The sequence below is a fragment of the Rhinopithecus bieti genome, unplaced genomic scaffold (genome assembly GCF_001698545.2).
Source record: "Rhinopithecus bieti isolate Rb0 unplaced genomic scaffold, ASM169854v2 scaffold_2476, whole genome shotgun sequence".
Classification (NCBI taxonomy): domain Eukaryota; kingdom Metazoa; phylum Chordata; class Mammalia; order Primates; family Cercopithecidae; genus Rhinopithecus; species Rhinopithecus bieti.
This window is the reverse complement of record NW_016803754.1, coordinates 73,025-86,226: the sequence shown is the minus strand read 5'-3', so window position 1 is coordinate 86,226 and position 13,202 is coordinate 73,025. Positions and strand designations below refer to the sequence as shown.

Here is a 13,202-nt window from a genome sequence, read left to right as displayed (position 1 = left end):
TTATTAAACAGAGGACACATGTAACACACAAAACAAACACAGGAGAAAAAAATGACAAGTAAAATGACAAATAAGATTACATTATAATTAAGAACTAATCATATATATGCATATGATTAATATAACATTACACATACAGACACTCATACGATTTGAACAGGAACTTCCCTAAAGATATGTAAACAGCCAATGAAAATAAATATATGAAAAGTGACTCAACATCATTATCTATTAAGGAAGTATAAACTTTAATCATGATACAACTTCAGATTTATCAGTACAGATGTTTTGCGGTCGATATGTATAGTGCAACTTTGACATAATTAACTCCATCTCAGATAAAAACTGCATTATATGTTTCATAGGGCAGCTTGCCAACAAGAATAGAATATTTTGCCCAAAAAATAAAACAATAAAAATAAAGGCTGCATGCAACCAGATAAGGTCACAGACAAGCACACTCTTCCACTATGAGTTCTCACCGAAGGACTCTGACCATGAAAGTGCAGGCTGTCGGTGTCTCAAAAGGGCCATCTTAATTGACAGCCGTCCCACTATCACTTGTGATGAGAACTCCTCATCTTAGGCAGATGATGTGGCTCTGCCACATCAGAGACTCTTCCTTGCAAGGACGGAGGGACCTTCAGGTCAGACCAGGATTCTTTTTGTCTTCTTCACTATCCCTAGACTGATTTGATAACTCTTTCTCCTAGTTTTTTCTTTTGGTGTTAAATGTTACATTGTTTGTTGTGTAAAGTTTCACTTACAACGTTTGTGTATTGATTAAGAATACTATTATGTATGGTTTGCAATATTGACCAGCTTGTGCAGTGGTTTTAGCATGTGTGCCCACGACACTGACCATCAAATGACTCCTTGGGAGCTGCATGTAGCTTGCAGCTTCTGTGTTTGAAATAGCATCAGTAAAAGTCTGACATTGTAGAAAGACATAAACATTCATGGGTCTGGTTAGCTCTGATCTTGAAGCGCACATGACAGGGCAGATGTATGCAAACTTGACCACAATGCCTGAGGAAGCTGAAAGGCTGAAGGAAGAGGCCGACACATCCAGTTTCTCAGAAACATGTAATAGAGACTTAAAAACAGAAGCCATGTCTGTGTCTCTGACGGTGGGGAGATAAGATGGTCAATCACTTGCCATGACCCCTCTCAAATAGGGCTTGTATACCATAGGAAACCAGTGGATCAGAAAGGATGTGTACAACAATCAAAGAATGATTACATCAAGGCTGTTTAAGGGCAGGATTTATGCTAAGTACTTGCTCTTAAATAAGAAACAATAGGTAAACTGAAAATCTTAGAGACCGTCCCAGAACTCGTGTTAATCAGAAGTCAGACATGGCAAATTAGCATCCAAGATGGCGTTGCTTTGGCCTCCACACTAGATATAATAAAAAGTTTGACAGTACTAAGTACTGAAAAAGATTGACAGCAATTGAGACTTTTATTACATGTGATTGGTTTCGTGTAACATGTTCAGCATTTCAGTAAACTACTGTCAGTGTTTAGTAAGACAAAATCTATGCTAACTCAGCACTTCCATTCTTAGGAATATTCCCAAGAGACATGAGTGCATAAGTCCACAAAATACAAGCGCAAGAATGTTCTTAATATTTTATCAATAATATTCTCAAACCAAAACAAATCATTAGTTGAAAATGAATATATTTTTGTATAGTCATAGAAAATTATTCCTCAATAAAAAGGCATAAATGACTGTGAAAGAAACAACACAGATGAAGCTAAAAAATATTTTGATCAAAATAAGCAAAGCATCAAAGAGTAAATACTGTATGATTGCAATTATATAAAGCTTAAGTATAGGAAAAATTAATAAATATTGATATAAAATACAGTAGAGGCCTAGTATGATGATAGATGGAACATGGAATTGACAGGGAAGTGACCTGGGGAGACATTTGAGATGCTGAGAAGAGTGTGGATCTTAATCTGGGCAGTGTCAGAAGAAGGTGGGATCAGAACATAAATGTTTACAATATACATATAGGTGCAATGTGTTTATTTGATATGTTGTTGGCTGAACATACTTATATGTGTATGAACTTATGTCTGATCTTTGAAAGGTCTTAGTTTAGACTCTAATCCCTTGTATCAAAAAAAATCCTTTTAAAATATTTAGAGTGCCTTCTCCTTTGTTGTATAAGTCTGACTTCCTAGGTGTAATTTCTAGACCTCCTAGGTGTAATTTTATTTGACCTTTATTAATAATAATCAGGAGAGACATTTGCATATCAACTGATGGAGCTGAGGATAAAGAGGGATAGAATGTAGATGTACCTCCCTGACCCCTTCTACCAAAACTTACTGGTGCTCTTCAAACCTTGGCTGCATCTGAGAACTGCTGTCAGCAGTCGGCGGCACCAGGGGAAGCAGTTGGGGCAGCCCAGCCTCACACATCTACTTCCCTCCATGGTTTATGTTCGGGCTTGTATCACAGTGGGAGGGGCACTGTCACACTTTTGACAGTAATAAGTTGCAACATCTTCAGGCTGCAGGCTGCTGATGGTGAGAGTGAAATCTGTCCCAGATCCACTGCCGCTGAACTGAGATGGGACCTCTGATTGCAAAGTGGATGCAGCATAGATCAGGAGCTTAGGAACTTTCCTTGGTTTCTGCTGATACCAGGCTAAATTACTACCAATGCTCTGACTTGCCCGGCAAGTGATGGTGACTATGTCTCCTACATATGCAGACAGGGAGGATGGAGACTGGGTCATCTGGATGGCACATCTGGTATCTGATATTAGAAACATAAAAACACATATTCACATGATGAATATGTTATAAGAAGAATTTCCTGAAGTGCCAGGCATTAATGGCTTCCTTACCTGGAAGCCAGAGCAACAGGAGTCCCAGGAGCTGAGCTGAAGCCCTCATGTCCATGCTGTGTCCTGACTGAGAGAGACTTCTGCACAGGGTGTCACCAGCCTGTTGATAAATGCTCAGGGCTGTAGGCGTTGCTCTGTGGGGCATGCAAATCTGCACAGCTGCAAAGATGACTTACCTCAATAACACTGCACAGGCCCAGTGCCTCCCAGGTGTCCAAAGTCTGCAGAGCCTGTGTTTCTCCCTGTGGGCTACAGGACAGAATCAGCCTACTGTCCTATGCATGGAGTGTTCTTTTGCTCGCTTCATGTTTCATGACATACTTCTCTTTCTAGCTTTCTATTTATGGTAAGGTCTGCTAGGGAAAAACATCTCTAGAAACTCAAGAAATTTTAGAAGTTTCTTGCATTTGATACTGGTGATTATTATTAAGGTGGGAAAGACTTCCTTTTTGGTCCAATTCCCTGGAAACTCCAGTGCTGTAAATTGTCAGTGCTACCAACAATGGATGCATTAAAGTATAATCACAAATTATAGATAGATAGATAGATAGATAGATAGATAGATAGATAGATAGATAGATAGACAGATAGATTTGCTCATTTAAAAAGAAATAAAAAACTTTAAAAAACCCCCTAATACTTGAAAATAGTGCCAAAGCAGGGAAGGGTCCTGCCACTGACCATCTGGCATAGCTCATCTGCCATCTCCAGACATAATTGTCATCCTCCATATCTGCATGTTCTTTCCCACCTCTTCCATCTAGGCCAGGCAACATGAAAATTTTTCTCCTTTTACTTCTGAAAGTTCTCAGCTATATTCTAGCTCTGTATGCCATCCTACAGTCTCATGCTAGATGTTTCTCATGCTCCCTGAATTCTATTTATGCCTTTTATTTCTCTTATCTAAGCCATTCCCCTTCAGAAGATGAAGTGTTCTCTAAACCAAGTACTCACCCTCTATCCCTGTGTCTACTCTGTTCCTTATACCTGCATGTTTCCAAATCACCAATCTCTTCCAGCTCCTAAGAAACAGTAGTTCTTTTTTTTTTTTTTTTTTTTTTTTTTTTGAGACGGAGTCTCACTCTGCTGCCCAGGCTGGAGTGCTGTGGTCAGATCTCAGCTCACTGCAAGCTCCGCCTCCCGGGTTCACGCCATTCTCCTGCCTCAGCCTCCCGAGTAGCTGGGACTACAGGCGCCTGCCACCTCGCCCGGCTAACTTTTGTATTTTTTAGTAGAGACGGGGTTTCACCGTGTTAGCCAGGATGGTCTCGATCTCCTGACCTTGTGATCCGCCCGTCTCGGCCTCCCAAAGTGCTGGGATTACAGGCTTGAGCCACCGCGCCCGGCTGAAACAGTAGTTCTTAATGACTGGATTTAGGGCACTTGACCCGAGCGGTTCAGAAAGAAAACTATACAACAAAAAGTCAGGGAACTGTATGGGATACTGAGCCTACACAGTATAGAAAGTGCACACATGTGGTAGGGTGGAGAGGAAAGCCCACCTGGGTGTTGAAGCTATAGATAGCAGAGACAAGTATCCCTACCTGGGTGTGCAGGATGCAAGACCCTTCATCCCACTTGTGCAGGATGTCACAACTGAATGAGGATGAGTAGGACAATCACAGGGGTGGCGACCACAGTTGCTAATGTCAGAGCCCAGGGGGGAAAAGGGCACCTTTGCCCAGGGTTTCAAAGTTCATGGTGAACTGGCACGGTGTATCAAGGCTAATGAAGGTATGTGAGGCATAAGAGGGAAGTTGTCTGCAAGGAGAGTTCGGGTGACAGGGACAGTAGGAAATTGGTGTCACACAAAATGTTTGATCATTTAAGTAAATATCGTATGAATAATTACAGCCAAGATTCTCAGTTTGGAAAAAAAAGTTACAAATATAAAAAGGGAGAAAGTGTAGATTTGGATTGTAATTAGAGACATTAAGGTAGATTCACTAATTTTTGGATAGTTTTATACAGATATAGATTAAAACAAATGCAGATTGATAGGTAATTTTTCCCAGAAGCAGTAACACACAAGCCTCAATAAACACCTTTAGTGCCCAAATCTTGTTTTATTGAATATCAATCTCTATTAAAAAGAATAATTATTGGAAAAATGGCTGATCTCAGGTTTAAAACAGAAAAAATATAAGATGAACCTGCACTTCTTGTGTCAGAAACTAAGGAAGTGCTCAAAAATGATGGGGTAAGAGAAAAAGTTACTAGGAACTAGCTTGAATGGGGCTCCCTTTGGACAAAATAGGGGAATGTTGACTCTGAAAATAAATCATGATAACATAGTTGTTTCAGCCTGTGCTGTTATAACAGAATACTTGAAACTGGGTAATGTATCTTTTAAAGTAGAAATCTATTTCTCACAGTTCTGGAGGTGGGAAAGTCCAATATCAAGGTGCAGGTATCTGGCAAGGTCCTTCTGGCTGCATCTCCATGGTGGAAAGACAAGACAAAGTGAGCAAGAGCAGGAAGGGGTCAAACTTGTTTTTATAAGTAACTCACTCTCACTATAACAAACTCACTCCCATCATGATAACATTAACCATTCATGAGGATAAAGCTCTAGTGACCTAATTACCTCTTAAAGTTTCCACTTCTCAACATTGCTACATTGGGGAGTAAATTTCTAACAAATAAACTGGGGAGGATACATTCAAATCACAGCATTCCACCCTGCTCTCTCCAGCTCATGTCCTTTTCACATGAAAAACACATTCATTTCATCCCAGTAGCAGCTAAAGTCTCAATGTGGTCCAGCATCACCTCAAAAGTCCAAAGTCCAGAGCCTCATCTGAATCACATATGGGTGAGATTCGAGGCATTGTTTATCCCAGGCAAATTTATTTCAGCTACAAGGCCTGTGAATTATCAAGTTGCATGCTTCCAAAATACAATTGGCCCTCCATACCCATGGGTTTCACATTCAGATTCAACAACCATGGATTGAAAATCGAGTATTCAGCAGACGCAGAATCCACAGATGCAGAGGGGATACTTTTTGTATTTGCGGGTTCTTCAGAGCTGACTGCAGGACTTGAATATGTATCTTATACTGAGAGACAACTGTACAATGGTGGGGTAGGCATAAGATAAACATTCTCAGTCCAAAAAAGAGAGATAGATAAAAAGAAAGGGTTAACTGATCCCAAGTAAGACCAAAACCCAACAGGAAAAACAATGTTAAGTCTTGAAGGTGGAGAATAATCTTTGACTTCAAGTCTCATATCTGGGGCAATCTGGGTTGGGAGTTGGTTTACCAATGCCTCAGGCAGTCCCACCTCTATGGTTTTACTGGGCTTACTTCACCCAGAAGCCTTCATGGGTTGGAATCTTGTGCCTGCATCTTTCCCAGGCTGAAGTTGCATGCTGCTGGCCCTACAATTCTGTAGGCTCCCAGGCTGCCTCACTTTCATGGCTCTACTAGATATTGCCCTGGCGGGGATTTTCTGTGGAGCCTTTCTCCCTGTTACAAGTCTCTGCCTGGGACCCAATAGGTCCATAGCCTTTCCCAAGACTCAATCTGGCATCCTCCATGCTGGGAATCCAGATCCACTCTCCGGCTATCCTCTTTGGAATTCAGCACTAAGCCCTTGGAAGCTTTTCTTTGTAAACCCTCCAAACAACCTCTGACAGGAATCTGGTTGGAGCAGTCAGCATCTTCCTAGCAAAAACAACTGAGGAGGAGAAACCTGCAAACACCACATTAGTGTTGAAGAAATACATATAATCCCTAGATTTCATGTTGTGTCCAACTTTATTTTCCTGTTTCCTAACCACGATTTTGTTTTTATGATGTTGAAGGATGGAGACATTAAGAAGAACAAGGAGCTGTTTTATGCTTAAGATATAAAAAGAGAAATGGAGACAGGAAGAGAGCAGAATTTATACATTCTTCAAAGTGGTTTGGATTTCTCTAACCATGGGCATAGAATGACAAAGATGTTAGGAGAAGACATCACTTCTTGTGATTTCCTGTTTTTTTTTTTTTGTGACTTTGACTCCCATAAACACAAATAAGAACCCAGCCAGTCTCTTTCCCTTGAGTATCTTTTCTGGATAAGTTAAAATAATTTTAGAAGTAATTGCAAGAAATGATAGCAATAACTGCAGCAGAGAAAAGAAGTCTGAAGTTTGGAACATTTGGTGTTGATGCAGCAAAGTACCCAGGATTTTGCTACATTTCTGCTTTGCATTTTGGTTTTTCAGTATTGGGTTCAATACCTCATGATCTTAAGAGGGCTGCAGTGGCTCCAAGTATCAATGTGCACACATACCTGTTCCAGGAAAAAAAAATGCAGGACAAAGCTCTTCACCTTCTCTGCCTTTATGAGGGATCTAAGTCCTTCCCTGAACCACTGCTCACCTCTGATGTCTCATTGTGGAGTTGATCTCATGTGCCCCAATCCCTGCTCCTGTTCACCGTCCTTGCCATGTGCAGCAGGATGAAGCTGGTCCCTTATAAACCCAAGGAGAGGGGACAGCTGCTGTGTAGGTGCCAAGAGTTTTGTGATGTTTATGTTTCACTATGTGTCTAAGTTAGGTTGCATGGGAAAGAGAAAGTCCAAGGGCCTCTTTATCTGGTGAGACTGGAGTGGGCCAGACCCTGGGGATGACAGTGAAGTCAAATTTCTAATTTTTCAGTTGACAGTGTTGGCTTCTGTAGTTAATGAAATGTGGCCTGTGCAATTAAGACCAGGACAGACTTTCAGGTACTAGAATAAATGGGGGAGATACTTGGCATAGGGTCCTCAATCCAGGGCTAAGGTTTGCATTACCCAAGCTGCCGGGCACCGGCCCTGGTCTGTGGCAGTAGCAGCTTCTCTCCTGAACCATGGGGTTGAGGACCTGGGGGGAACCACAGGCCCTATCCACGGGGCTGCATGGAAGGGCTTCAGAGAAGGAAACTGCTCACACACCCATGGGTGCCACACCAAGCCCAGAGCCCGAGGTCAGGATGAATGTCTCTGAGACCAGAGCCTTAGGGCTGGGCCTAGGCTCCTGGGGCTGGCTCCTCAGCTCTGTCCTTACTGGTTCTGAGATGCCAGGACCCTTTTGGAGCCAAAGAGGGAGAGTCAACAAATGTCCACAGACTTTACTCAGAGAGCCTCTGTTCTGCTTAGAAATAAAAGGAACACATGCTACAAAAATAATAAATATATGGACATATATAGATTTTAAATTAAATATATATAATATGATGGGTATAAATTATTGATGTATCTGTATACAATCTGTATCTATATTATACATCTATGTAATATGTATATTTACATAGAAACAGATATAACTGTTGGCATAAGGTATGATTTCAAATTTGATAAACTGAGCATGAACATTTAAAACCAGCAATAGCACACCATAAACATGATCCCTCCTGACTTCCTGAGGGACAGCAAGCTCCGCACCCTTCCCCATGTCCCTGTTGAGCAGAACAGAGAGCCCCTAAGAGCCAAGGGAACTCTGGGGACCACAATCAGCAGGTGGCTGGGAGATGGGCAGTAGGTCTGGGCCCTGAGTGGAGAGTTTTGTTCCCAGATCTCCAAGTAGACAGTTCCTCCCCTGGGGGGTCTTCTCAGACACAGCAGCACCGGTGACTCAGTGGCTACGTAGTCACAGGACAAAACTCTTCCACTTGGCGACTGGCAGCTTCTCCCGTGACTAGAGCGACGTGGGATGTCTCTGCCCAGCTTTCATGGCTCACGAGGCTGCTGACATCTTGTTCACAATGGGACGCCATGAAGGGAGCTCGGCTGCTAATGGCCTGAGTGAACTCTGTCCAAGCCCATCACCCCTAACCCTACAGGCATTGTGTACAGTGGGCAGTAGGTGCCAGCAGGAGCTCAGAGCCAGGCGTGGTTTCTGCTGGTGTCAGGCTAGGACACTGTTGAGACTATGGGCTGGCCCTGCAGGTGACAGTGACCCTCTGTACTAGTACACAGGAAGAGGGGCTAGAGAATGCATCCATATAATATCCTATCTGGCATCTAAGTGGGGAACAAACATGAACACCCCAAATATTAATACCAAGCAAGTCGTTTGTTTAGAAAGCAAAACAGGCAAATTAACTGATTGTCAAGGAAATATTCCTGTTTATTGCAAACAAACTGAAGATGAAGCCTGAACCCTCCCTTCTTCCTCGAGAGAGTGAGAACAGCAGGAGGAATAGGAGCAAAGCTGGGTCCCCACGTCCATGAGATATTTCTTGATGCTGATCCTGCTCAGAGAGGGTGGGGACAGTGATTGAGTCTTCTTGCACTGCAACATCAAGATACTCTGGGTGGATGGCTTGAACCACAGACATTTATTTTCACATTTCTGATGGTTGGAAAGTCCAACATCAAGGTCCAGCAGGGTTCACTTTCTGGTAAAGACCTTCTTCCTGGTTTGTAGATGCTGCTTTCTCACCATGCTTTCACATGGTCTTTCCATAGGAGTGTGGGAGTTACAGAGAGAGGAAAAAGAGAGCTCTCTGGATCTTACGAGAACCACTAATCCTATTGAGTCAGGGTCCCACCCTTAGAACCTCCATTATCTTCTCATAGGTCCTATCTCCTACAGCCATGTTGGAGATTAGAGCTTCAACATGAAAGTGGGAACACAATTTAGAGCATAGCACGTGTGCACAGGTAAGGCAGTGGGGAGGCAAAGGATGTGCTTCCAGCCTCTGAACACAGAGCAGGTTCCCCACAACTCAGTACATTGGCAGTTCCTCCCAGATGTCCCAGGTCACACATGAGACACCATTCTAGCTTTAGGGACTTCCTGTTGATAATGGGACACTATCACTCTTATTTTCCCAGGGTTTCTAAGACCTTGGTGTTCTTTATTGTTTGTTGTGGAGTGTGTTTGCACCCAGAGACAGGTTGTTGACATAGCAATTTATGGGATTTTTAATTTTGTGATAGTGAAAATTACTTAATAAATTATTCATAAATAATAATCTAAAATTAATATATTGTGTAAAAATGAGATTAATTGAAGACCCTAAAAGGAGCCTGAGAGGATAAAAACCCATATTCTTTTCAGAAGAGGACAAATTAAAGTCATATGACTTTTATTACAAAGACATTTTAGTAGAAATTATCAAGTGATAAATTCAAATAGGCTGCCACAAACATAATTTTATATTTAAAAAATTATTTTCCAAAATAATTTTACATTTTCATATAAAAACAAACAACTGCCAGGTGCAATGGCTCACGCCTGTAATCCCAGCACTTTGGGAGGCTAAGGCAGGTGGATCGCTTCAGATCAGGAGTTCAACACCACCCTGGCCAACATGGTGAAACCCTGACTCTACTAAAAATACAAAAATTAGACTGAGATGGAGGTGGGCGCCTGTAATCACAGCTGCTCGGGAGGCTGAGGCATAAGAATCACTTGAACCCACGAGCAGAGTTTGCAGTGAGCCAAGATCATGTCAGTGCACTCCAGCCTGGGTGACAGAGTGAGACTCCATCTCAAAACACAACACAACAAAACAAACAAACAAAGTGGGTTTATCAGCAGATCCACTTAATGGAAAATTTCTCCAATGTGTGCTTAAAGTAAAAGAACATTTATCCCTGATAGAAAACTCTAGATTTCTTTGGTCTTTAGAAGAAAACAGCTTTCTCTCTACTCGTTCCACCTCATGCTGCCGAGGATGGGTGTGGGGGCAAGTGACTGTGAAGAAGGAGGAAGGCTGTGTTCTGAGGGTGGTCGTGCCTCCTGCCCATCTGAGTGACCTCATGGAGCAGAGCCACCGACACCACCAAGGCCACCTACCTGCCTCTGCACTGCCAGGCAACAGACACAGAAACCCTGTCACATTTAGTCCACCATATTTTGAGGCTTCTTTGTAACAGCCTGAATTGTGCTCTTATTCTCCTTGGTATTTCATTTCAGTTTTTGGAATCATTTATTTTTCACCTAATGGGGCATTAACATGAGGGACTGAAGTACAGCTGAGGCTATCATGAGCCAGAGTCCTCAGCAGCAACCTCTGCTCTGAAGTCTCCAACAGCCTCCTCTTCTGCAGACACAGAGACCCTGCCGAGTTGCTCTCCAGACAAGCAGCACGTGTGAGCAACTGGGCAACCCCAGGAGGGAGGTTTCTGTTCAGGGATGAAACACTGTGGGAGGAGTTTGTAGAGTTTGCATGCAGTAATAAACCCCTACGTCCTCAGCCTCCACCCTGCTGATTTTCAGTGTAAAATCTGTGCCTGACCCGCTGCCACTGAACCTGTCGGGGACCCCGGAGGCCCGATTAGAACCGTAATAGATCAGGAGCTGCGGAGACTGTCCTGGCTTCTGCAGGTACCAACTCAAATAGTTGTATCCATTACTACTCAGGAGGCTCTGACTAGACCTGCAGGAGATGGAGGCCGGCTCTCCAACGGTGATGGGCAGAGAGAGTGGAGTCTGGGTCATCACGATATCTCCACTGGAGGCTGAAATAATGAATTGCAAAGTTATGTACAACTTAATGAGTAATTTTCATAATTTATCTTATGTCATTTATTTAAACTTAATTTTTAAAAACACTGATTTATGCCATAAAAATACACATTCTGAAATGAATTCATTTTTTGTAAAGTATAAGAGACCTTTGTATTTTAAAGATCTTAATCAGAGCACCAGACATCATATTTTTTATGAGCTTACAATTATTCACAGAGCAAAATACAAAGTTCCCTTTTCTACAGCACAGATCATATTCTTTAACGCAGGGTTAGACTAAACATGGGTTGCTGTGGAGCCCTAGAGCTCACCCTTCCACCCCATTCTCCTTCCTCATCTCCTTCTGTTCTTACCAGAGACCCAGAGCATTAGCAGCCCCAGGAGCTGAGCAGGGAGCCTCATTGTGACAAGGTGAACTGAGGAGTCCTGATCAGTCAAAGCAAGGTTGGAGTTGAGCTTTTATCTCAGACTTGCTAAGAAAAGTCCTCCCTATGGGACAATATGCAAATCGCTTGGTGCATGCAGTGGTGTGGAAAGAGTCAATGGGGCAGGTGGGCAGGGGATATGTTTCTCCTGTGAGCAGTGTGATATAAAATGGGAGGAAGGATCTGACTGTGACAGTTTGGATCTTGGGTAGGTTCCATTGTATAGGACATGCAACTCTAGGAAAGCATAACAACCCTAACAATGTGGAAATATGTCTAGAATGAACATGGGTGAATGTCATTCTTCTTGGCCCCCTGCCAGCTAATCTAAAAAAGAAAACATTACCCTTTCCTACGAGCACTGAAGAGCAGAGTGCCTACAAATAAAACACAGTTTTGAGCCAGTTCAAGAGTTGTCTGGTATCTGCTGTTTCCAGGATAACTGCTCAAGAAAGTTCACAGCAAGTGTTGGAATCTGCCCTCCCCTGGCACCTGGTCAGTGAGCCCCATAAGTGCGCTCTGTCCAAGGGCCTCACAGGGAAAACAATGTGGGTCTCTACATTTAGATCCAAGAGCCCAGTGTAAGTAAGAGGAAAGGGGGAAACAATTTTTTCCTCAGGCAGTGAATATAAAATTCCTGGTGACCAACTGTTAAATCTGGTACATATCCCATCATAATCATCTCACATATGCCAGATTAACCAGAAGGATTTATCAAGGGAAGATTTTTCTAGGATAATGATATAGAATGAACAAAAATTAACTTTGCACTATGTTTTTCTAAATGGTGTTAAGAAAAGCTCTTCCCACAGCCTTCCTCATCATGCAGAATTATCGGGAGAACCCACTCCCGATGTTTAACATGGGTTCTTTTCTATTTCCCAAGTGTCTCGGCTGGGTTGAGAAATAAAGGGAAAGAGCACAAGAGAGAGAAATTTAAAGCTGGGTGTCCGGGGGAGACATCACATGTCGGCAGGATCCGTGATGTTCCCCGAGCTGTAAAACAAGCAAATTTTTATTAGTGATTTTCAAAAGGGGAGGGAGTGCACGAATAGGGTGTGGGTCACAGAGATCACATACTTCACAAGGTAATACAATATCACAAAGCAAATGGAGGCAGGGTGAGATCACAGGACCACCAGATGAGGTGAAATTAAAATTCCTAATGAAGTTTCGGGCACGCATTGTCATTGATAACATCAGGAAACAAGGTATGAGAGCAGATAACCTGTCTGACTAAAATTTATTAAGTGGGAATTTTGTCCCCTGATAAGCCTGGGAGCACTATAGGAGACCGGGGCTTATTTCATCCCATCGTCTTCGACCATAAAAGACGGGATGCCTTAAAAGGGGCCCTCTATAGACCCACCTTCAGGCACATTCTCTTTCTCAGGGATGTTCCTTGCTGAGAAAAAGAATTCAGCGATATTTCTCCTATTTGCTTATGAAAGAGGAG

At 42.6% G+C, this 13,202-nt stretch overlaps 2 gene segments (V, D, J or C); both read right to left on the bottom strand.

Annotated features, from left to right (window-relative positions):
- Positions 1 to 2,456: 2,456 nt before the first annotated feature.
- Positions 2,457 to 2,970, bottom strand: LOC108515480 (Ig kappa chain V-ID region 16-like). The segment is given in 2 exon segments: positions 2,457 to 2,779; positions 2,871 to 2,970. Coding segments are annotated over 2 exon segments (378 nt in total).
- A 7,880-nt stretch (positions 2,971 to 10,850) lies between these two features.
- Positions 10,851 to 11,785, bottom strand: LOC108515468 (Ig kappa chain V-II region GM607-like). The segment is given in 2 exon segments: positions 10,851 to 11,311; positions 11,675 to 11,785. Coding segments are annotated over 2 exon segments (510 nt in total).
- Positions 11,786 to 13,202: the final 1,417 nt, after the last annotated feature.